The 25,306-nt window shown below is 45.1% G+C and overlaps 1 protein-coding gene across 1 annotated transcript in view; it reads left to right on the top strand.

Annotated features, from left to right (window-relative positions):
• Positions 1 to 25,306, top strand: part of SLC14A2 (solute carrier family 14 member 2) — a 58,938-nt gene that overhangs the window by 30,926 nt on the left and 2,706 nt on the right. The window contains exons 10-18 of the mRNA XM_019014255.4: positions 8,420 to 8,542; positions 10,768 to 10,850; positions 11,575 to 11,734; positions 12,473 to 12,662; positions 12,989 to 13,117; positions 13,945 to 14,137; positions 17,545 to 17,692; positions 18,328 to 18,462; positions 23,616 to 23,665. Coding sequence (XP_018869800.1) covers positions 8,420 to 8,542; positions 10,768 to 10,850; positions 11,575 to 11,734; positions 12,473 to 12,662; positions 12,989 to 13,117; positions 13,945 to 14,137; positions 17,545 to 17,692; positions 18,328 to 18,462; positions 23,616 to 23,665 — 1,211 coding nt within the window. The remainder of the gene's footprint in view (positions 1 to 8,419; positions 8,543 to 10,767; positions 10,851 to 11,574; positions 11,735 to 12,472; positions 12,663 to 12,988; positions 13,118 to 13,944; positions 14,138 to 17,544; positions 17,693 to 18,327; positions 18,463 to 23,615; positions 23,666 to 25,306) is intronic.

The following is a 25,306-nucleotide window of genomic DNA, read 5'->3' on the forward strand; positions in this document are numbered from 1 at the left end:
TACCTACTATCACCACCCTGGCCTCGTTGGACCCCTTCTCTCAAATGTATACGATGTCCACACCCTTCTGTGTGGCTACATTTACTCTAAAGTGCCTGATTGGTATTGGCTTTCAGGATCACTGTGTTGACAAGGATTCTGAGGCTGTATCTAGACTTACAGGGAAAGAGTGCTGGGATCAATTAGCTACGTCTGCCATAGGTTGCCATAGCTTCTGCATAGCTATGTCTGCCCTAGGTAGCTCAGAAGAAGGCATAGAAGAGCATGTGGAGAAAGAGAGTATGAAAGAGAAGCCAGTATACAATTGCTCAGAACTTTCTATGGCCTTTCAGGGGGTATTGCGATTGGGATGACACACAGGTGTTCATTATTTTTTGGTAATTTTTGTAACTCCTTTTGAGATACAAAATAATTCTTAATTTTTTTAATTTAAAAAGTTGCAAATCCATTGACATCATTTGAGAAGTCTCCAACTGTCTGTAAAACACCTACCATTGCAGGAGTAAAGAATCCAAAACCAGGAGGTCAAAAACTTGCTTCCTAACTGATCAGCTGTGTGGCCTCAGGTAAGCCAATTATCTCTGGGCCTCAGTTTCCTTCTGCCAATGCTCAAACTCAAAGGATCACTTGGTTACACATAATTGCTAATTCCAAATAGTTTCATTAGATTGGAATGTATGTATTGAATACTTTTTATGTGCATTGTAACTAACAATAGGAAACTCCACTGCGGCCTCAACTTCAAAAGGTGTAGTCTAGAGTACCCTCTGCAAATACAATGGGAATTCAAGGGCTGGAATCATCCATATGGCCAAATAAGCCAAGGATGTCTTCATGGAGGAAGTAGAACACAAACCAGACCTTGAAAGATGGATAGAACTTAGGCAAGAAGAGGGATGGAGGGAGAACAGAGGGCCAGTGATAAGGCCAGAACACCTTGGCAGGGTGTGCGTTGGGAAAGAAAAGGGTGAGGCTTGATGAAGTTGTTGTAAACACATCAGGAAAGCCAGGCAGAGGAATTTGAGCACAATATTCTTGGCAATAGGGAGCATGTAGGTTATTGAGTAAGAGAGTGACATAATAACATGGTCTAGCTGCTGAAGCTAAGAATGGATTGAAAGAGGGAAGATCAAAATTAGGAAGACTGATGATACAGACATGCAATTCTGAGGGTGTGGGCCAGGGTAGGAACAGTGAGAAGAGAGTGCAAAGTCATTCTGGAGAAAAATCAGTCAGGTGTCCCGCAGTTAGAGATGGGGTGCTCTGACCTTTGTACTCTCTTTAACCTCATTTATGAGGCTTTATCATCAGGCATCATGAGGTTCAATAAGGCATCAACTTATTTATGCTAATTAATGTCTTCCCCACGGAATGAGCCAAAGACACCGAAAGAAATGAGATTTAGGCTAGTCCTTTGGCCAACAAGTGAGCTGCGTGGGAAGGAGAAGAGAAAGTTTAAAGCATTTGCTATGAGGATGAGTCTCGCTTCTTTCAAGGTAACAGTGACTCATACCCCCACCTTCTTAAAAATAAAAAATTGGCTAATGGATTAAGAAGTTGAGCCTTCCAAGTAATTTTATCTCCAAGTGTTCCCATGGACCTGGTCTTCCTCTTCATTCCATGCATCTCTCATCCACCTCCCAGTCCAGATAGGAAGTCTCAGGAAGACTGGGGTTTTTCTTGAGGAAAGGGAGCCATGGTTTAAAGAGAACTAGATTTGAGAATACCTATCTTAGGCCATTATATTCCAAAGCAGAGTTGAATTGAAAGATTTTGACTAGGCCGGGCACAGTGGCTCACGCCTGTAATCCCAACACTTTGGGAGGCAGAAGCGGGTGGATCACCTGAGGTCAGGAGATTGAGACTATCCTAGCTAACACCGTGAAACCCCATCTCTACTAAAAATACAAAAATACAAAAAAAAAAAAAAATAGCTAGGAGTGGTGGCATGCGCCTGTAGTCCCAGCTACTCAGGAGGCTGAGACAGGAGAGTTGCTTGAACTCTGGAGGCGGAGGTTGCGGTGAGCCGAGATCACGCCACTGCACTCCAGTTTGGGTGACAGAGCGAGACTGTGTCAAGGAAAAAAAAAAAAGAAAGAAAGAAAAGGAAGGAAGGAAGGAAGGAAAGAAAAGAGAGAGAGAAAGAAAGGAAAGAAAAGAAAGAAAAGAAAAAAGAAAAGAAAGAAACTGAACTTCCAATGGGGAGTAAGGTTTAGGGAAATAAATCTTAGACTACAAGATAAGAGAGAAGAGACACCTATGTCTTATCTACACTCAGCTCTGCCAATAGCTGTGTGGCCTAGGGCAAGTCATTCCATTTCTTGTGGCCTCAGTTTCCAAATCTGTAAAATGGGAGAGCTGGACAAGATCATCTCAAAGCCTTTTTCAATTCTAACATCCAATGCCTTAGAGAGTTTAGAGAATGATCTTTGAAAATGTCAACTAAATATAACTTCACAGAAAAAGGTACCATCCCACTTACCACCCACAAGTATACATATCGCACACACAGAGAATAGCCTGGGAAATTACAAGTCTTAGTGCAAAGCTCAACTTCCATGTGGAGAAACATTGTCCAAACTGTGGCCAAAGCATAGTCAGTCAAAGCATAGAACTGGTTGTAGAAAAAAAAAAAGATCAAATTATATGTGATGTGTCACTTCAAAGAAAGTGGTTCTGGTATTGCAGCAAGGAAATTGCCTTGTGGTGTGTGGGTGTGTCCACAAACAACAGATCAGAGGAGTAAGAGGCCCAGGAAGCTGGGGAGGGATGGCAAATAGGTCTTGATGGTAGCCTCTCATGCTCCTTATTGTTGGACATTGCAACTGAAAGATGGACAACATCAATCCGCCCCCAGGAGAGAGTAAATCTTGTTCAAAACCTGAGAAAGGGCCAGGTGTGGTAGCTCACGCCTGTAATCCTAGCACTTTGGGAGGCAGAGGTGGGCAGATCACCTGAGGTCAGGAGTTCGAGACCAGCCTAACCAATATGGTGAAACCTTGTCTCTACTAAAAATACAAAAATTAGCCGGGTGTAGTGTCTCACACCTGTAGTCCCAGCTACTCGTGAGGCTGAGACAGGAGAATTGCTTGAACCTGGAAGGCGGAGGTTGCAGTGAGCCGAGATCATGCCACTGCACTCCAGCGTGGGTGATACAGTGAAACTCCAACTCAAAAAAAAGAAAAAAAAAACCCTGAGAAAGACAACTCACAGAAAGTGTAGAGGCATGGACCTGTTTGGGTAAAGGTTGATTTTCAGAAAGAGGGTAGATTATTATTTCCCCTCTGAAAGAAGTCACATATGATTTAGGTTTATTTTGTTCTTCTCAAAGAAATTGTAATAAGTGTTATAACTTTATTTCACCAGTGGGCACTTCTATGAAATTTGTTTTTTAACCTCTGATATTTGAACAGTTGGCATGAGTTAGAGGCATGAGTCCTTCAGGATCACTACTCCCAAGGAAAGTGTTCCTGAACAAATCATCATGGCTCATAATTGTTCTTTCCTTCTCTGAGTCAATCAGAAGAAAGCACCATTGGCCTCCTGCCTATTAAAACACAGGATGATGGCAATCCTTGACGGCAGGGACCGTGCCCCTGAAATGGTCCTGAAAGGCCCCCAGGGTGAAGCTACATGCACCGGGGCACTTAATAAGGCTTGTTAGAGGAGGGGAGAGCAGCAGCTCCTATACCAAGCAGGTATGCCAAGGAGTTACTCAGCTGCTGAGGCTCACCCACAGGTTTTCCAGGACATGCGTGTAACTGCCCAAGAGAGCCACCCCTGACCTCCAAGCAGCCAGGTGCTGTGGCAGACTCCCTGGGCCCAGGCCCTCTGGCCATAAACATCATCTGTTTACTGCACCATGCTGTACAAATACTATTTTTAATGTGTGCCATGATATTGGAAGTGGGGGGGTGGCAAAAAGTGATTAAGGCAACAATTATTGAGTGCTTATTGTAAACAAAATTTACTCTTGAGCTATAGAATGCCCAGCCTCACCTCAAAAGAGCTTAGGGTTTCACAACCAGACGGAATGGACTTATGTAATATCTTAGGAACCAAAATAAACCACAGGGAGCCAGCTCTCCATCTTCCATGGCCCATTTTCTTCTCTTTCATTAACTGAGTTCTTCCAGCTACTCTTTCAGAGCTCCTGTGTTTCTTGTTAGTTGATCATAAATGACCAACCTTTATATCACCGTCTATAAACTTCCACTCTTTTATCCAAGTAACACTAGAAATAATCAATCCTTGCCCTGCAATTTCCAAAGCCTCACACAATTCAGATATAACTTTTATCAGTCTATGAAGGACTCTCACCTATATTTCAGTGTCTATCAAACATTTAACATTTATACTAAGATACATTATTTTTAAAAAACTGTTTGTACCCTGAAATATCTAATGACTTTGTCCATTATACTAGTCAGAAATTAAAATACAGGCTGGACGTGGTGGCTCATGCTTGTAATCCTGGCATTTTGGGAGGCCGAGGCAGGAGGACCACTTGAGCCCAGGAGTTTGAGACCAGCCTGGTCAAGATAATGAGACACTGGCTTTACAAAAAAAAAAAAAAAAAGAAAAGCCATGCATGGTGAGGCATGCTTGTAGTCCCAACAATTCCGAATGCTAAGGCAGAAGGATCACTTGAGTTCAGGAGTTTTAGGCTGCAGTGAGATATGACTGTACCATTGCACTCCAGCCTGGACAATGAAGCAAGATCGTGTCTCAAAAAAATATTAAAATGCATAGGATAATTATCCCTCAGTAATGTGTTCAACAAACACTTCTGAGTACCTACAGTATACCACATTCATGATAGTTAGTGGGGAGCCAAGCAAGGTAAAATGGCATAATCCTGGCTGTCAAAGATCTCACCATCCTATAAAGATGACGGTCAAGAACATATGGTTAACTCTTAGCAAGGTAAGCGTCAATGCAGGCAGGTGTAAAATGCCAGGTGTGCCCTAAGGATAAAGAGCTATCTTGCCTGGAGCAGAGGGGCCTAGTTCCATCAGAGGAATGTGTCCTCCCTCAGGAGATACCAAATGTTCACACATTTGAACACTGCAAAGTTATTTTCCAGCGCATTTTGTAAGCATTATCTCATCTCCATAACAATATGAGAAAGAAATGGCAGGTACCCCTCTGAGATATCTGTCATCATTTAAGTTTGGATTTGCAAGGTCAACCCTACAGGGTCTGTATATTTCTTTCTGGGAGAATTTCATGCCTGCCATTCAGGAAACTGTCAGTGGGATTATGTGACTTGCAAAACACCATGCAGAAATTAGTGACTTCTGGTTCCCACCAGTGTTACTGTTTTCTTTTCTCCCCACCTCACCAATGGCACACCTCATTTCTAAACATTTGATAGACATGTTCATAATCTTCTTGAAAGTGTCTTTATCCACGATGAAAGTCCTAAGAATTTGTCCCAGAGGCCAGTGGTAAATTGCTTTATCACCTTCACTGTAAGTGTCTGCACAAACTTGAGAAGCTTGCTATTTTATCTCTAATCTTCTTTGTGGCGTCTGTTCCCCTCTTCCATTCTCAACTCTTGGCTGCCACATCGTGAGGAGCTGCTGCCCTCCCTGGGTGGTCTATAGCCCAACACTCCAGTCTTGGCCACGTGAGAAAGGTACTTTCTGTTTTTGATTTTTGCAGCTGGGCCATCAACTCTAGGAACACATAGCACAGAATCTGGGCTGCTAACTGTGAAGAATCAGGGAGTGGAGGCTGAGCCACTGGCCTTCTGTAGCCATGTCAGCTCTGCCAGGGCAATCACCTACCCACCCATCCAAAGACCTTCCATCAGCAAGCCCAGCACTCTCCACCTATGTTACTATGGCTGACTCCTCAGTGAACAAATCTGGAGTATCTTAACAACCAGTAACTTTCCAGGTAGACATTGCCTTGTTTTGTTAAACTGGAGTGCCTCTTTGGATATACGAAGAATAACATTGGTTAGTAAATGGTGTTTGTCATGCCCTCCAATATCCAGGTACAGGCCCTAGACTAAAAGGAAAACTCCTTTCTTGCACCAAACAGGTCTGTGCCATCCAATATAATGCAGCATCAGGGTGGAAAGAGCAGTGAATTGGGAACTGAGAGACCCAAATGCAATTCCTAGCTTTGCCATGATTAATGAACTGTATGATTTGGGTGAGTTAATTTCTCTGAATGGGGAAGGTGAACTGTGATCTTGAAACTCCCATTCAGTTCTGAGTTTATGATTCTAAGGTCAAACTAGGATCACCAAGGGGATGACTGGGGTAGCAGACACTTGGCATATGAGGAACAAGAAGCAGTGGACTGGCAGAGGTGCCTTTCCAGTCTGGCAGACACGCTCTGGGGAATGGCACTATGGGAGAACGCCCCACTTGGTCAGGTGATGCAATGATACCCCTCATCATCCTGCATGAACCCTGCCTGCACAGGCGTCCCAGGACAAGTTGACACTCCAGGTGTCTCTGAAGTGCAGAGTTGAGGGGCACTTCTCAGTCTCAGGAGTTATAGCTCAACACTGACCCCTGGACAGGATGCTGAAACAGTAGCTGCTTCTCCATCCTGAGCCAGAGGGAAGGGACACGATCAGGTGTGTAAACTTTCAGCATAAAAATATAGACATGGCTGGGCGCTGTAGCTCATGCCTGTACTCCCAGCACTTTGGGAACCCCAGATGGGTGGATCACGAAGTCAGGAATTCAAGACCAGCCTGGCCAAGATGGTGAAACCCTGTCTCTACCGAAAATACAAAAATTAGCCGGGTGTGGTGGTGGGCACCTGTAATCCCAGCTACTCAGGAGGCTGAGGCAGGGAATTGCTTGAATCCGGGAGGTGGAGGTTGCAATGAGCTGAGATTGTGCCACTGCACTCCAGCCTGGGTGACAGAGCAAGACTCCGTCTTAGAAAAAAAAAAAAAGTATAGACAAGACCTGCTTTCCTTAATCATACATGCCCCACAGACCCTCTTGTTGTTGGCCCTGCTATGTTCTGAGCTTTGCCATAGTTGTTTCTACATAAGCAGTGTGATCTACCCCAGTGCTTTCCAGCTTTCGTATGCACACGAGTCAGCTGGAGATCTTGTTAAAAGCCAATTCAAATTGAGTAGTTCTGGGGTAGGGCCTGAGATTCTGAATTCCAAACAAGCTCCCTGGTCCACAAACCAGACTGAGTAGCAAAAACGCAGAGAAAAGGATTGGGAGCTGAGTCATGTGACTCACCATTTGTAGGATGCCAAATAAATCACTCTGAGCCTCAATTTTCCACCTTTTAGTGATAATATATAGTGCCCATTCTATTCAAGGCACTACTGAAAAGGCCAAGAGAGTCAACCCAGAAAGCATGCAGATGTAATAGTGTGAATGTTTTCTACTGTTCCAAGCAGCTGCTGGACCATCTAACTCTAGTGTGTACTAGAGCTCCAAGCAAAGCAAGGTAAAACTGCATACCACCCAGGATCACCAGATTCTCCAATTACGAGACCTGGGTGCGGGTGAGGCGGTAGGGCTAGGAGCATGCACTTTAACAAGACACCAAGGTAATTCAATGCTGTCAGTTCTTGATCCACACATTGAGAGACCCTATCCCAAGTGATAAGAGTGCTCTGCTCTCCCGATAGTGTGAAAATTGAACATAATAAGGTACAGCAGAGTGCTTCTTGTAGCTGATTACAGACTCAGGACTCCTAGCTCCCCATAAATTGGTATTGGTCAGGCTTTAATAAGCACAGAATTCACCCAGTGGATCTTGTTAAAATACAGATCCTGATTCCATCAGTCTTGGTTAAGGCCTGAGATTCTGCATTTCTAACAAGCTCCCAGGCAGATGATGCTGATGCTACTGGTCCAGGGACCACAGGGACCACACGTTGAGTAGCAAGAGCCGATGTCAGTTCTCAGCCCAAGCTGCATATTGGAGCCATCTTTTAAATACCATGGGCATTCAAAACTTTAATTTTTTTAAACTGGTCTGAGGTGGAGCTCAGGCATTTTTTTAAAGCATTTTTTAAAGCATGTTAGAATCACCTGGGTGATTCTAACATGCAGGCAGTTTTGGAACTCCCTGCCGCAGATGAAGTCCAAGACGCTGGCTGCCACCTGCTCATGCCAGTGCAAGTTGCAGCTAAATGGGTCTTACAGTGCTTCCTTGCACACTAAGAAATAAGGCAAACTGCTCATCCATTTCTTGACAGACTATAACTTGGGTTACTGTGGGGAGAGGAAGTAGAAGTTTTAATGGGAGAAATAGAGAAGCTAAGTGTTTTATGCAGAGACTGATGCAATGACTATTCCAGCTTCAGGCTTCACTGCTCTCTCCTTTCCAGCATCTGTGTGATTTTTCCTGGCTCTCTGCTTGGCTCTCTCGGGTGCGGACCAGGTGGGACACTGACCTGTCTTGTTTTGCCCCTGGCTAGGAGGCGGTGGGGAGCATCCACCCACAGCAGGCCCAAAGGTGGAGGAGGGCTCGGAGGCTGTGCTCTCCAAGCACAGGAGTGTATTTCACATCGAGTGGTCATCCATTCGGAGGAGGAGCAAAGGTGTGCATGTCCTCCCCCTCACGCTTGGATCCCTGCCTTCCTAGTCTCTAATAAAACAGGGACAATGGCAATACCTACTTCACAGGGTGGTGGGGAGACCCGCTGGAGTCAGGCTTGACCTCTCACACCTGACCTCTGACCAAGGCCACAGTTCCCCGGATGTGTCTGGATGCCCCCTAGGTCTCGAAGAGGCTGAAGCTGGGACAGGCAGTGAGATTCTGGGGTCTCAACCTGGCTGCACATTGGAATCACCTGCATCCCATCCCAGTGACTCGTTTAATTCATCTGCAGAGCAGCCTGGGTGGGCATCAGGAGCTTCTAAAGCTCTCCAGGAGATTCTAATTTGCCAGCAAATCAAAAACCACTGGTCTAGGAGGCTAGAGATGAACAGTTCCCATCTATGGCAATGGTGGGGAGGCCAAGGGCACAGGTAGAGATCCATGGTGGGGAAAGTGCTGCCAAAGGCCAGGAAGAGGGTATCCAAGGGCCGCTAAAGCTGAACAAGTGGAGGCCAGAAATTTGGACGTGGAAGCTGAGAATATGTGGCAGCAAACAGGGAGGAGTCTGGGGAGGTTTCCTCAACCAGCTGCAAGGTTGGAGCAGCCTCATGAAGATCCAGGACACAGGGGACCATCTAATCCTGCCTCCAATCCCCAGAGAGGGGGCAGCATTGCCCAGAGTCACACAGCTGACTAGGGCCACTGTTGGGAATAAAAGTGACTCCCGAGTTAGTGCAACATCACATGCTCCCCAGAAGATGCCTGAATGACCTTCTTCCTCCAGCTCCCCCAAGTCTCATCATTTCATACCACAAGTCAGTTAGCCCAGAGAAATGGACTTTGAGTGAATATGGGAAAATACACGAGGTGGAGAGGGGATTGCCGAGGACATTGCACATCTCAAGGGCCCCTGTAGCTCAGGAGTTTGTCTTTGATAGAGGTTCCCCAGCAGAGTGTGGAAGAGACCATGGTTTGCCTCAAAGGCTTAATAAATTCCTCCTAACATCGTCTCAGGATAGGGGCTGTGGTTGGGGAGAGCATAGTAGAGAGCTCTGCAGCACTGGCAGGCAGAGAGGAGCTTCAGACAGAAGCAGCGGGTCAGTGGGGATATCACACACACAGGCCTCCAATTTCAAGGGATCCCCTCTGCTTCCTACTCTTCCTTTCAAAGCTTTCAAAATGAATTTGTTTCTCCTGAATGGTGTCACCTCCCAACCATACTGGTATCTGCAGTCCCTGTCCCTTCAGAAGTGGGAACACAGTGCCTTCGATGCATCCCTTCTAGTGTTTTGACACCCTGACGACTCATGAGTGCAGAACGGGGGAACAGGCAATTCAGTCTGAAAACACAGGGTAGTCAGAGCCCAGCCTGCTATTCTCACACTTGACCACAGGAGGGAACCAAAGCATCAAGAAGGAAACTTCCAGGGGCCTGAACATCTTTCATGATGCATAAAACCCTACTGAAATTGGTGGTCTCTAAAAGTAAATTACCTGTAATAATAAAAATGTTTAGATCCACATTGCAAGAGTTTTCTACAATTACAAAGGCTTGCCAAAATCTGCTTCAAGAGATTACATGGATGTCTCTTGTCCTAATCCCACCAGCCATTGCTACTACAATACCTTAAAAAAAAACAAAAACAAAAACAAACAGAACAGCCTGAGGTCATCCAGGTGAGGAGAGTCATGGCCAAATTCAAACACAGATTATGCATGGCTCATGGCTCAGGCAGCTTAATACCTTATGAACAGGAAGTGAAGGGCTTCAACAACAACCAAGTTTCCTTTTTTTTTTTTTTTTTGTTCACCTTCAAGTTCTCCATGCGGAACAGGAGAAAGAACCCTGGATTCCGGGATCAAGCACAAGTCACTGTCTCTCCAGGCTGCTGTTTCCTCATCTAAAAAAATATCAAGGTTGAGCTAAATGAGGGCTTCTTAATTAAAAGTTAGTGGAATCTCTGAGCTCCCTAAATTCCTTGTAAAATGCCCTGTTTATATGAAGATGTACACTTTTTTCCCCAAAGCGAGGGCCCAGATGGATCCATGACCAGTAAAAGAACAAAAGAGCCTTCGAGCTGCAAGGCCCCATGATTCTGTGCTTCCTCAGTAGGAACAGGAAATACTGCATAATCTTAACACCTCTTGAGCCTTGCAGGACATTAGCTTCTGAGATGCCAGAGTAGAGGTGTCCTAACTGATGGTGCTCTTTCCTTCTAACTCCAGTGTTTGGAAAAGGCGAACACCAGGAAAGACAAAACAAAGACCCATTTCCCTATCAATACCGGAAGCCCACAGTCGAGCTGCTTGTGAGTACTGAGTGTCCTGAATCAGGGACAGCGCCCTACAGTCACAGAGCCCACAGCAGATGAGGGAGCTGAGAGCTGTAAACAAGGTTCTCCAATTTAGGCAAACTTTTCTTGCATTCGTATTTTCTGAAATGTAATTACCTGGGACAAAAATGTCTCTTTCACAGTTTACTTTGTGACTTTTCATATTCCTTGTATTTGAATTATAATCAGGCTTCCTTTAAACCCAGTATTCAAGCATTTAGGAAATAAGCTGGTGCCTGTTTTCAAAAACAGAATCTTCACATGTTCAATTTCATACCCTTATGTTTATGAACAGTTATATCTTAAAGACTAGACATGCCAGGGAGAAAGCCATTTCTTCTGGAAAGAGTATTAATGTTAAAAAAAAAAAAAAAAAAAAAAGACTAAAAATCTGTGGTTAATCTCAGTTCTACTGTTTGACCTTGACCTTTGAAAATGAGAACCTCCACTTGCCAGAGTCCTCCTCCACAGAACGAAAGTAAAGATGTTATCTTACTGTGCCTCGCGGTAGTTAACCTATTAGATGAGGTCATGTGTCAAACAAAAGACAGTCTAATCTACAGAAACAGGGAGGTTAAATAGCAATTTAATGAAATACCAAATGACAATCTTACTTGGTCCCTGAGTGATCACAAACATGAATTCTCAGTGTAAGAACCATCGAATGTGGGAGACTCTTGCCTATCTCTGTCCTGGACAGGATCTGGACACCATGGAGGAGAGCTCTGAGATAAAAGTGGAAACAAACATTTCCAAGACATCCTGGATTCGGAGTTCCATGGCTGCCGGTGGGAAAAGGGTCAGCAAAGCCCTCAGCTACATCACAGGAGAGATGAAGGAGTGTGGAGAGGGACTTAAAGGTAAAATTCTATGAGAACAACACTGACCCTGACCCTAAAAACTCACCTCCACCCATCCCCAGGAAACCCATTGCCATGGGGGTTCCCTATAGACTAGACTTAGACTAGACTGCACTCTGTTACTGTGGTCTTTCCTGGAAGCTGGGAGTTTTGCTGTTAAAACAGACATACAGCCTCTTGAACTATAAATAGCAATACATGTAAGAGTGTGAGCTCATGAGCTCTCATTTCTGAACAGAACACTTCTGCTATCTCAAATATCCCATCTGAATATTGCAGACAGGTGTTTTTTGCATTGGGATTCTAGAGCCAGCATTCTAGAAAAATGCCATCTGGATGGTTCATGGGAGAACTGTGTCTACCATGCCAATAGGTTCTCTTTAGCAATCTTTCCAGAGCTCAGCCCATGGGTTTAATGCCCTCTATGCAGCAAGAACATGTTCTTGAAAATTCATGGTACCACCACAGGGGGCAGAGACAGCTCGGGGTACCTAATCCCCCCTGCCAGAAAAACAACCTCGAGGTCACATCTGGCTGGCGATGGGTCTCAAGAGTTTTCTTGGCAGTCAGATGCTCTCTTGGGTTCCTTGTTTACCATCTTTGGTGGCAGGTGAGAGCAGGTGGCTGGCTTCCTGCAAACCCACTTCGGATATCCAGATTCCCTCACACCCTCCATCTGCCCACCCAGAGCTGCCCACACTGAGCACTTGCCTACTTCCTGCCCCGGTTCCATTTCAGACAAGTCCCCAGTGTTCCAGTTCTTTGACTGGGTCCTCCGAGGCACATCTCAAGTGATGTTTGTGAACAACCCCCTCAGCGGCATCCTCATCATCCTCGGCCTCTTCATCCAGAACCCCTGGTGGGCGATCTCAGGCTGCCTGGGTACCATCATGTCCACCTTGACAGCCCTCATCCTGAGTCAGGACAAGTAAGTCCCAGAGGCTCAGGGTCCAAGCATGTAGCCAAGAAGTCACTCCCCATGGGGACCATTCTTCCTCTTCCCAGCTCAGAAATCCTCAAAATAAGGACACTGACAACTAAAAATGACTGTTCCCTGGTTATTTTGTCATAGCAACATATTTCTAGAGAAATATGAAGGATTCATAGGGTTGTCTTCCTTCCCCACTCCCAGAAGGGTGGTCTATTTGAAGGTGTGTGTAGTCAGGCCCCAGATAAAAAGAATCTGACTCAATAGGAAAATGTAAAGGGCCCTGGGGAAGCCCCTGCTCCACCTGACCCTCCCTCTCCTGCCAGGTCAGCCATCGCGGCAGGACTTCACGGCTACAATGGGGTGCTGGTGGGGCTGCTGATGGCCGTGTTCTCAGACAAAGGTGACTACTACTGGTGGCTGTTGCTACCCGTCATCATCATGTCCATGTCTTGGTAAGTTTGCTTTTGAAGGGTTGTGGGTTCATATCAAAGGCCACCAACCTTTTCATCCCAACCCCATGACCATCTGTCTAAACGTGATATTAAAGTGGCATGTATTTAGCTTGCACATCAGAAATGTCCACTGGAATAATAACTAAGTTTATACCATGGTAGCCCCATGCTAGGTCTATACACAGTATCCCATTAGCGACCACCCTTTATTATTCTTTTAAGATCTAAACGGTTTTTGGTCTCACCCTACCAGAGTGCAGAGAAAGAAACTGAGGCCCACATTGGTTAAGAGCTGCACTATAGGGTCCTGTCAGTTTCTGGAAATCTTTTCAACCCTCCCCCACCCCGGCTTTTCTAAATCCTTGGGACTCCTGAGCAGACCAAGACCACCTCCCAGGGTAGGCTGAAGGCCCAGCCACGGGGAAGCCTTCAGTGCCTGCTCTACCCCATGTTGAGAAAACACAGGGCACCCTGGCCACAAAGCCCATGCACACAGCCACTCAAAAAACATTTGTTGAATGAATGTGATTCCCTCCCCTCTGCCTCCCCAACCTGATGCCTGGGGATGGAGCTATAGGATTCCTGAAGGAAGTTCTGAGACTGCCTGCCTTATATCTTCTTCTGAATTTGAGTCTGGGTGCCCCACCCTGTCACTGTGCAGGGAGGAAGAGGCCCAGGGAAAGACCTGCTCAGGGCCAGGCAGGCTCCAGAGAACACCCAGCAGGCTGCTTTTCTCTAGGAAGGCACAGGGAGCTGCCACTGCAGCACAGTCTAGTGTTATGACCAGGCGGCTTCCTGACCAGCATCTCTCATGCTTCTGCCATCAGCCCCATCCTCTCCAGCGCCCTGGGTACCATCTTCAGCAAGTGGGACCTCCCAGTCTTCACACTGCCCTTCAATATCACTGTGACTTTGTACCTGGCAGCCATGGGCCACTACAACCTTTTCTTCCCCACGACACTGCTGCAGCCTGCATCCGCCGTGCCCAACATCACCTGGTCAGAGGTACAAGTGCCCTTGGTACGTATCATGGAAGGAGGAAGGGCAGGTCTGTCCACACTGGATGTTAGTGGCATTTGCATATTTTGCACATCAGAAACATCCACAAGTAATAATTTTTTACAATTACACAATACCAGGCATTCTACATACACGTCTCATGAGCTGCCACCATTTTCTACTTCTGAGAGCAAAAAGGGCTAGTTTTGGTCTCACCCTATGATAGCACAGAGAAGGAAACTGCGGCCAAGTTAAGAGACCTGCCTTAGGTCTTACAGCCAATTAGGGAGGAGCAAAGTCAAGACTAGAACTTCAGCCTCCTGACTTCCAGCCTGGGCTCTTTGTGGATGTTTAAAAAGTCTTTTTGAGGCTTACAGCTTGCGTTGTGCATTTTCTTTCATTCAATCACACGGAATCATTCAAGTCGTACACATCATGCTACCATCTATTGGCTTAAGAAGTCATTGTTCCAACCTCCAGAGTTTATTCCCTTCACTCGCCAAAGCTGGGCCTGGTGGCACATGCCTATAGTCCCAGCTACTCTGAGGTGGGAGGATCGCTTGAGCCCAGGAGTTTGATGCTGCAGTGTGCTGTGATTGTGTCACTGCACTCCATGAGACTATCTCCGAAACAAAAACAAAAAACCCAAAATCAAATCGTTTTCTTGCTAAATACTGGTGCTTCTCAGTGTAAACTCAGGGCTTTTTCTACTACACCATGCTGTTGGTTTTAAAGCACAGGTGTTCTTTCATTAAGAAACATATAACAGAGCTTTTAAAGTTTTTTTTTTAATAAGTATTCTGTATATAATCCTGACCTCTGGAAGTCAGCCAAGGTGATTAATAAGAAGCTGCACTCACAGTATTAAGTCAGCCTAGAGAAATGTGCCTATTAGCCAGCCACCTTATCTAACAAGGCACATTTTCTCCGAGGCCCTCCTACTTTCCGTTACACGAAACGGCCCCACAGTCTGGCGCTCACTCTGAGACTTCATTATTGGCAGCTCATCATCTGACCACAAAGTCACTTGGGCTTGTTGAAGGAACTTTCTCTAAAATAATGATGCCTCGTTTCTCTTAGCTTTCCACAGTAAGCAACAGCGTGGTGTAGTAGAAAGAGCCCTGAATTTACACCGAGAAGCACCAGTATTTAGCAAGAAAACTATTCAATTTTGGGGTTTCTGTTTTTGTTTCAGAGATAGAGTCTCATTCTGTCACCCCGGCTGGAGTGCAGTGACGCAATCACAGCTCACTGCAGCCTCAAACTCCTGGGTTCAAGGGATCCTCCCACCTCAGCCTTCTGAGTAGCTGGGACTACAGGCATGTGCCACCAGGGCCAGCTAATTCTTTATATTTTTTTGTAGAGATCGCTCTTGTCATTGTTGCCCAGGCTGGTCTCAAACCTCTGGCCTCAAGCGATCATGCCACCTCAGCCTCCCAAAGTACTGGGATTACAGGCGTGAACCATCGCACCTGGCTGAGAACTATTTGTGTTAGTCGGATCCTTGATCATTTTGTGTGTGTGTGAGGACCTTCTTGGACCAGAAACAAGAAAAGGTGCTGCGCTGGCAGTTCAGCTTCTTAAGCTGCTCATTCTTAGTCTACCCAATTAATATCCTTTGGAGACAAACTTGCTCTAAGTGGCATGCTATGGGGAAATGATGTTAGAAAATGCAGATTTTAGATATTGCATTCTGTATGTCACAGTTTCAGTTGAGAAGAAATTTTGAAATTTTATAGAAATGGAAAAAAATGAATAATCCTGTACAAATACTTGAGACCCACCACCACCACCACCACCACCACCACCACTCCACCAACATTCCAGGAAAGAAAAATTCAATTTTGTGGCATTGTTCTTTAAGAAGTAACTTTCTGGCCAACTGAATGGATTATGACAATGATTCATATGTTTTGTCTTTTTGACCTTTAAAATTAGAGCCTTGAGTTTCTGATAAATAAGTGGTGAATTTCAGAGGGAGTGTCTAAATTTCCCAGCAATGTTGAGTCCCCACGGGTTCCTCTGCTCTTGTGACCACTGAGAGCCCCCTGAAGGGTGCAACTGGCTGAGGACAAAACTGCCCATACTGCTGCTTCTGTATGTGCAACTCTCTCTTGCCTGTCCTCTTTGCCCTGCATGGTGAGGCCAGAGCCCTCATTCTGTTCTCTGCCCTGGGTAACAGGAGACTAAGCCCAAAGCCTAACCCACTCAGCCTGTCTCCTGTACACACTCACTGTTGCGTGAGGGCCCCCGAGCTGCAGGATCTCCCTCCCCCGCCACGCGCAGAGGGAAGAGTTCTCTAGAGAAGAGCGTCCTTGCCTTAATCTATATACACGGACTCACCCCAGGACACTGCCTCTCCTCAGCTTCCTGCCCATGGGCCTTGGCTAGACCCTCCAAAACACAGTCCCTGTGGCTGGGGAAGCCCGCATTTCCAGGATCCTCTTCCCAAACTCTAGGACCTTTGTGCAGGTGCCCACAAGGCACCAGACTTTTTCAAGTGCTTTTCCATTCACAGACAGGCCCCACCAGCCCCAGAGATAGATGGAGGACAGAATCAAGCAGGGTGCCCTGGGGGTTTATTAATCAAAACAGCAGATGCTGGGCGATACTACCTTCTCCTGGCCGCTCCTGTAGATACTAGTTGAGTTCCTCCTCCAGACCTTACTAACACAATCACACCCCGAACATGTTGTGCTTGAAAACACACAGGGCCATTTTTTTGTCTAATATTTCACCTTCTCATCATCTTTTTAGCTTTAAAAAAAAAAAAATCATGGCCAGGCGTGGTGGCTCATGCCTGTAATCCCAGCACTTTGGGAGACCAAGACAGGCGGATCACCTGAGGTCAGGAGTTCAAGACCAGCCTGATCAACATGGAAAAACCTCATCTCTACTAAAAATACAACATTAGCCGGGCATGGCGGCACATGCCTGTAATCCCAGCTACTCGGGAGGCTGAGGCAAGAGAATCTCTTGAATCTGGGAGGCGGAGGTTGCAGTGAGCCAAGATCACGCCATTGCACTCCAGCCTGGGCAACAAGAGCGAAACTCCATCTCAAAAAAAAAAAAAATTCACAAAGGGTTTTTAAACCCCAACTTTGATCAGACATATATTACTTTTCTAATCAATAGTACCCTACCTTGAAAGGTTTTCAGTTTCTCTTCCCTGAGGGATAAATGCCTCACGCTCATATTTCTAAATAAAGGAAACTCAACATCCTAATCCATCAGTGTTCTAAGAACTCAAGATTAAGATAATAAAGCTTTTGTTCCTGTTAAAGTTAACCTATTTGAATAGAAACAAAAATCCTGGACATCCATTGCAAAATGTTAGTGGGAAGGGTTCGGTGCCAAGTCTCTTGCAGCCAAGGTCAAGTTGTCTCTTTTGCCTCCATAATGAGCATGTAATCCTGTTGTGCCTACAGCTTTTGAGAGCCATCCCCGTTGGAATTGGCCAAGTATACGGCTGTGATAACCCCTGGACTGGAGGCATCTTCCTCATAGCTCTGTTCATATCCTCACCTCTCATTTGCTTGCATGCAGCAATTGGATCCACCATGGGGATGCTAGCAGGTCTGTGTCCTCACTTCCCTGGGCTGTGAGGGGGTTAGAGCCTGGGGCCAGCTCCAAATAAAATGGTGACTCTCATCTTCAACACTCCACCTGCTGATTCCTGTGAACTTTCCCTCCTTCTGTTGTACCCTGTTTCTCCATTTTTGATCTAGTCCCTTTATCCTCCCCTGAGCCACAGCTGCCCTCAAGAAAGGCTTTGGTGTTAGTCATTCACACCTTAGTATAAATTTAAAGTTTGGGGGTAGTTTCTTCCAGGTATATTTACATGTTAAGTCATCTGCAATGACAACAAGAAAGATTTGTTCTCCATTAGAGAATTAAGGTATCAATGAAGAAGGAGAGGTTCTCTTTCTTGGCAGGGGAAGGATATTCTCTGGACTGTTTAAATCAGACTTCTGTCCTTACTCAAAGAATCTCTTCAACCCATGCCAGCTTAACTGCTACTATTCATGGGACTCTATGGCCGTTTGTTTCCTTTAGATGTTTTTTCACAGAATAAAGCCAGAAGTCCTTTTTGTATAACTACCCAAGAAGATAACTGGCTCCGGGCTTTGAGGACTGTGGTAGGTTTCAGGGCCAGCAGATGGGCCCCATAAGACCCTAGACCCAACCCTGATGCCTGCCTTCTGTCACAGCACTCACTATTGCGACGCCCTTTGACTCCATCTACTTCGGCCTGTGTGGCTTCAACAGCACCCTCGCATGCATAGCAATAGGAGGCATGTTCTACGTCATCACCTGGCAGACGCACCTCCTCGCCATCGCCTGCGGTAGGTACTCCCCACAGAGGATTTGTTTCCTTTATAAAAGGCTTTTTACATAAAACTGGTTTTTTATGTTTTTTATGGTTATTTAGTAATTAATAGATTAAACACTATTTACACTGAATACTCACCGTTCAGTCACATGAAGACGGTGGTGGAGGTTTGATTGTTGTTCCTGGGCTGTCTCCTGTGATTGCTACTCTCCTGGCGGGGGTTGGAGCAAACTGACTGAGCAACTCTTATGCAGGTTACTCCTTACATATGGAGTTGGGTGATTTACATCATCTACAGCGATTCACCTTAAGCATTCAAACATTAACCACAGACCCTTCAAATGACTCCTGTTTGTTATATATTTGTTCAGAGTCCCAGGAAATTAGATCGACTGTAACAATTTGGTAGATTTGTATGTCCTCATCCTTGAACATCCTTTATTTCTTGATGTTATATGAATGGAAACCAAACAAAACTCCTTTTGAACAGAACATTTAAAACAGAAGCTCTATTTCAATACATCTGTAGACTCTGTGAACATTATCTATATAAACTTATTTTTAAAAATAAATTTATAATAAAAATTTTCCAAATATTCTTGCTAGGGAAGATGTTCTGGATCAGCTATGGCTACATATTTGTTTCCTTAAGATAATTTGTAGATATATTTTCTTTTGCATTTTATGGCAGTGACTACAAACTCTAAACAAGATACGAAGGGTAAAGCCGCTGTCTTTTTCATTGCTCTTCTTAAAATTACTTTTTCACCAACCTAAGGCCAGCACACTGTAGTTACTTAAAAAAAAAAAAAAGTAGCTGTCATATTGCCCAAATAAAAGGTAGCCATTCACCTAACACCCACCACAAAGTAGGCACTTTAAATACCTCATCTCTACCTTAACACTAATTCTCAAGGTTGGTATTACTATTCGTATTTTGCAAACGAGGAAAAGTCGTGTCAAAGAGCAAGACTAAGGTGAGACAAGGGAGACACCTGGGATGCAAAATTTAAGGAGGTGCTTACTCTCAGGGCCAAGCAGGTGATGACCCTGACATATCCCCGTGACCCTGAGAGTGAAGGCCACCTGAAATTTTGCACCCCAGGTGCTTCACTCACCTCCCCAAGCCCCAGCCTTGACAAAGAGGTGAAGTGGCTCAACTGCGTGTAAAAGACAAGGCTGAGACATGAAGCTAGGTCTTCCTCCGTCCGAACTCATTAAACTCCCCACCCCCTTTCCCAGCATGGCACCTCTCTCTGTTCCAGAAGCCTCTGATAAATCAAGGTGCACTCATTGGTTTCAAGGAAACTGAGTCACATCATCTCCCAAAAGTGCCAATGAGCCTGACTATCTCAGGAAACATGAGAATACACTAAAGTGAATTTTAAGCCCCTGTAGGTGGATCCTTGAACTTTTAGACAGACTACACAGTAATAATAACTAACATTTATTGGTTTTCACCAAAATACTTTTCCAAATATTACTCCATTTTATCATTTTTAGAAGCTGAAAACTCCAGCTTTATTTTGTAGCCGTGGTGCCTGAGGCTAAGGGAGGTAAAAGGACTTGCCTGTGGGCAGAGGTAGAGTCAACCCTCCTTCTACAAGTTAAAGAAAGACCTGGAAGCATCCAGTGATGTACTTATAGACCAAAAATGGGAAAGCAGTCTATAACACATACAAGTGGAGTTTGGGGGACATTTTATTGTTGTTGTTGTTGTTTTGAGACAGGGTCTTACTCTGTTGCCCAGGCTGGAGTGCAGTGGCATGATCACGGCTCACTGCAGCCTCAACTTCCCAGGCTCAAGTGATCCTCCCACCTCAGCCTCCTGAGTAGCTGGAGCTGTAGGCGTGCACCACCATGCCCAGCTAATTTCTATATATATATATATATTTTTTTTTTTTTTTTTTTTTTTTTTTTTTTTTTGTAGAAACAGGGCTGCACTATGTTTCCCAGGCTGGTCCTGGACTCAAGTGATCTGCCCACTCAGCCTCACAAACAAATGTTTGTACAGGTTCAATGAAAAGAAGAAGTTGAGGCCATCTAGAAAACCTGGAACACGCAGTCAAGCTTACTTGTGTGTAGGGCCCATTGATAGGCAACCAGGAGGCAGTGAGAGCAGGAGGGAATGATAGCTCCTTCAGCAGACAGAACAGCCCCACTGGAATTAAACGTCACTGTGAATATTTTAATTTAAATTAACTTTAACTTCTTAATAGGCCAGCATTTTTACATGACCTGAAACTAGACCTATGCCTAAGTTCTTTCCTTCCATAAAAATGTCCCAATGGCAAAAATTCTAAATGCTCAGAGATCTTTAAAATCAGTCGTCATTTATATTATTAAATTGGTTTGGGCCTCATCCCATTAAAAATTAAAAGTCTGAATGCTAGAAATGAAAAGTCAAGGAGTCCTGAAGTTTTTAAAGATTCAGAGTCAAGACTGTGCCACTCTAGGCTCTCTTAGTGGCCCAAGAGCTCCACATAGGGTCGGAGCAGGTGGCCCAGTGGGGAGGTGGCTGCGTCCAGACCGTGGAGCTATAACTTCTGTCCAGAGTCTCAGAGGACAAGAACATCTAGGATACCAGCTGGGAAAGGACATTACAGGATATCCCTGGCTACCAACTCCAAGTTCTACTTATTCACTAAGGGATATTCATGTTTAACAAACAAATCTTAAATGCCCAATTTATGTCAGATGTTACACTGTTGGTTTTCAACCAGGGGTAATTTTCCCCTTCCCCAGGAACATTTGGCAATGTCTGATGACATTTTTGTGTGTCATACCTGAGGCTGGGGGAAGTGCTACTGGCATCTAATGGGTAAAATCCAGAGACGCTGTTAAACACCCTACAATACACAGGACAGTGCCCCCAGAATAAGGAATTGCCCCATCCAAAGTGTCCATGGAGCTGGAGCTGTGAAACCTTGGTACAGGTCATCTCATTTAATCTTCCCTCCAGCCCCATAAAGTGTGTGGATGATATTAATATCCCTATTTCACAGATGGAGAAATGAGGCTAAAGGAAGCTAAATACATTGCTTGAAGTCAGGTCTGCCTGACTGTAAAAAGCTGTGCTCTTTGCAGGACACCATACTGTTTCCTGAAGCCAGTGCTTTTTCTACTAGTAAAAAAATCCAAGCCCAGAACAGTTAGGCCCTTTTCCAATATCATACAGTCAGTGATGGATAAGACAGGCCAGGTGGCCACGCATCCTGTTGCAAAGGTTCCTTCCACCACTGCCTGCTCGGCACATCACCTGAGACAGACAGTTTTCCCTCCAGCCCAGGCAGGCTGCATGTCTCATTTCGTCTTCTTTCTTCTATCCTTCCTCCTCTCTCCCGACTCTGCAAGCCCTACAGCCACACAGGAGCCCACACGGGGTTTTCGGAGGGTTTTCCTGCTAGTAACAACACCAAATTTGATAAAATAGCAAATATCAGTGGGAGAAGAGGGAGACAGAATGAATCCTTTGGCTCTGGGTCCCAGGGAAGATGGATGGAGTTGGAGTCTTCCATTCCTCACAGACCAAGCCCAGAGTCCCACTCAGGCCATCTGGCTCCCCTCTATTCTGGGGCCTTGGTAGTGCTTGGTTTGCCTCTCTCTTTCCAACCTCAGATCTGAGAGGCTGATTAAGAGCCCACTCCCAGAGCCAGATGGCTGGAGCTCCGCCACCTGTTAGCCATGTAATCCTGGGCAAGTTGCTTGAACTCTCCATGCCTGATACTAACAGTGCCCAACTCCTACAGCTGTTGTCAGGATCAAATTAGATCATTTGTGAAAATGATGAGAATAATGCTGACACATAGGGAATGTCCAGTAAGTGCTGACCTCTATTATCTCTAGTTAAACGATGTATGTTAATTAATGAGGATTCAGCAAACACAAAGGATGGCATGGGCTCCTATTCGCTCTCAGAGAATAAGCTGCCTGATGTGACCCATGAAACCCATTGACAGCCCCACATTCCACTTCATGTAACTCATTTAACTCATTCTCTTTTGTTTGTTTGTTTGTTGTTTGTTTTTTGAGACGAGGTCTTGCTCTGTCACCCAGGCTAGAGCACAGTAAGTAGCATGATCATAGTTCATTGCAGCCTCAAACTTCTGGGCTCAAGCCATCCTCCTGCCTCAGCCTCCCAAGTAGCTGAGATTACAGGCACATGCCACCACACCCAGCTAATGTTTTTGGTTTCTGTAGAGATGATATCTTGCTTTGTTGCCCAGACTGGTCTCAAACTCCTGGGCTCAAGTGATCCTCCCATCTCAGCCTCCCAAAGTGCTGGGATTACAGACGTGAGCTGCCACTCCCGGCCATGTAACTCATTCTTTAATCTCATCTACTCTTCCACCTTGAATCTCCCCTCCAAAACAAAAGGGGCTTCTCCAACTGAAATATAGGCTGAACAGTCATATTATTTCACCTCTCCGAGCCTCAGTTTTCTCATGTGTGAAATGAAGACGATAATAGTGCTTACACTGTAGGAATGCTGAAAGCTATGGTAATATTGCTACTAGCTGGGCACACAATAACACACTAATAAAGGTTAGCTCTTGTTAATATAATCCTAAGGACAATTGGGATGTTCTCAGCGAGAAATGAAGGGTTTGGAAGCAAAGGCCAATTACACTAGTACATTTTAATAGCTTCTCCCCTGTTGCCGGCACTGGGCTCATTCCCAGTGGCCAGCCTCGTCATGCCTTCCGCAGAGCCTCCACGACAAGGCACTGGGCATGTCTAGTCTTCCTCAAGCTTTCAGAATGCTGCTCTTCCCTAGAAACCCATATTATGTTAATAACTTGTGATGAAATATTCCAGTAGGGAGTTCTGGGATTCACTTGCCTTTGCCATATAGTAAAATTTTCATTTATGGTTTATGCTGTTAAATGTTCCTTTACTGGAATGCAAGGTGGTGGGACCCAAGAGAACCATAACAGCTCAATTCTGGCCCTTTTTAACAAGTTCATCTGCTGTCTTTGCTGCACCGGCATTTGCATGGAATTTAACAATTTTAAAGCTGCCAAGCAATGGAAACATAACTCACATTTTTAAAAAATCTTAGAGATAGCATTTGTGGCATAAAATTGATGGGAAGAGAATATGTAGAGCAATCTTGAGGTGCTATTAAATAGTTACTGGTCTATTTCTTTTTTTTTTTTTTTCTAGCACTGTTTGCTGCCTACCTGGGTGCTGCCCTGGCTAACATGTTATCTGTGGTGAGTCAACACAGGCTCAGAATGTGCCTACAACATCCTTCCTGGTGTCCTCTTGGCTTCCCCAAACCTGCTGAAAACCTCTCTCCTCTAAGAACTCTTCCCCAGTTCATCTCCCTTATTTCAAGTCACACTACTCACTTCAGCACCTGCTAGGCAGAGGGAGCCAGGCCCCAAAAGTTTACATTTCAACGGTGGGCCAATCCATTCCTATCATCAGTAGGCCAGGAACTCCTTAGAGGAAATTTGAGGAGCATTATCTTGTAAATCAAATTCCTTTCTATCTTCCTCTATAACTATTTTTAAATCTTTATTATTTAATTTGTGTGTGCCTGCCTAGCTAGCTTGTGAGCCAGCATATATCTTTGCCCCACGGCAACTAACTAGCTCCCCTCCATAGAATAAGGGGAGTCAAACACCAACCAGGCGAGACAGAAGCCAGAGCTGAGGCTTAAGGTCACGGGCCACAGTCTGGGAACCCCTTCCTTATCTGGGCTCCAGTGTAGGGTGATGTGTGAGGTCAGGAGGAGCCCATGCTGGCCCCCAACCCCAGTGCAGAGGGCTCAGGGCCCCACTTGCAGATGGTGCCTCCCCTTGTCAGATAAGGGTAAAAGGGCACACTTTGCATGGACAGCCAGAAGTCCAGGTGATCCTGCAGATAAGGAGGGAGTGGGCATTCTAGTAACACCTGCCTAGATCTCTCCCTCACCTTTAGTGAGAATGGGTGGTTTGGACTTAGCATAAGAAGGAATTTTTCTAAGCAGTAGAATTTGCCTTCCCTGATACTATCCCGTCTTCCCCAGTGAACTAAATCTCTTTTCTGGGCCTCATTGTATTTGTGCACACCTCGGCTAAATACTTGATGTCATACAGTTTTGTGATGAGTCTAGTACTCATTGGTCTTCTTCTACCCTCAGCCAGTCCTCTCCCTTGGAACAGGGACCTCATCATATTATCTTTATCTCCAGTATCTGTTATAGTCTTCAACACATAGTAGGTGCTCAAGCAATACTAGATGAATGAAGCCCTAAGATAGTGAGCCTCTGTGATAGGGTGTTTTAGAACTGGGGTTGAATAGCGAAGCATCAGAAACTCTGAGGGGGAATAAGGGCATGAAGTATTGGCTCTAAGGCTCCCTTCAGGCTTTATCAGCCTCCAACTATACCCATCCATTCACCCAGTCATTCATCCACTAAATCCGTGCCATGTGCCTTCCTTGAACAAGGCACTGAAAGAGATGCAAAACAGGAAGCTGCGATTCCTGATCATGGATGTTTACAGTGATGACTGGCCTTTCCCTCTGTTTTCAGAGAAGTTACAGATTAGACTATTCAATTTAGACATCTTTCAAAACAAAATCAAGTTTACCTAGTTTGCCTACTGTGTTTAAGACATTGTGTTGGCCACTCTCCGGAATATAAAAAAGTACAGGCTATTAACTCACCTTAAAGGAATTTCCCACAATGTCATTGAGGAACAGGAAATAAAAATGTTGAATGACATTTATGGGACCATCCAAGCCCTCCTCAGAAGAGCACATAGGAGCTGTACTCTTTTGTTTTCTAAGTGGCACATGTATATACAACCTCATGTCTTCAACAATGCTGCCATCTGTTTGATGATAATAACTACATATTTAGGATC

This window comes from Gorilla gorilla, chromosome 17 (assembly GCF_029281585.2).
Source record: "Gorilla gorilla gorilla isolate KB3781 chromosome 17, NHGRI_mGorGor1-v2.1_pri, whole genome shotgun sequence".
In the NCBI taxonomy this organism is placed as follows: domain Eukaryota; kingdom Metazoa; phylum Chordata; class Mammalia; order Primates; family Hominidae; genus Gorilla; species Gorilla gorilla.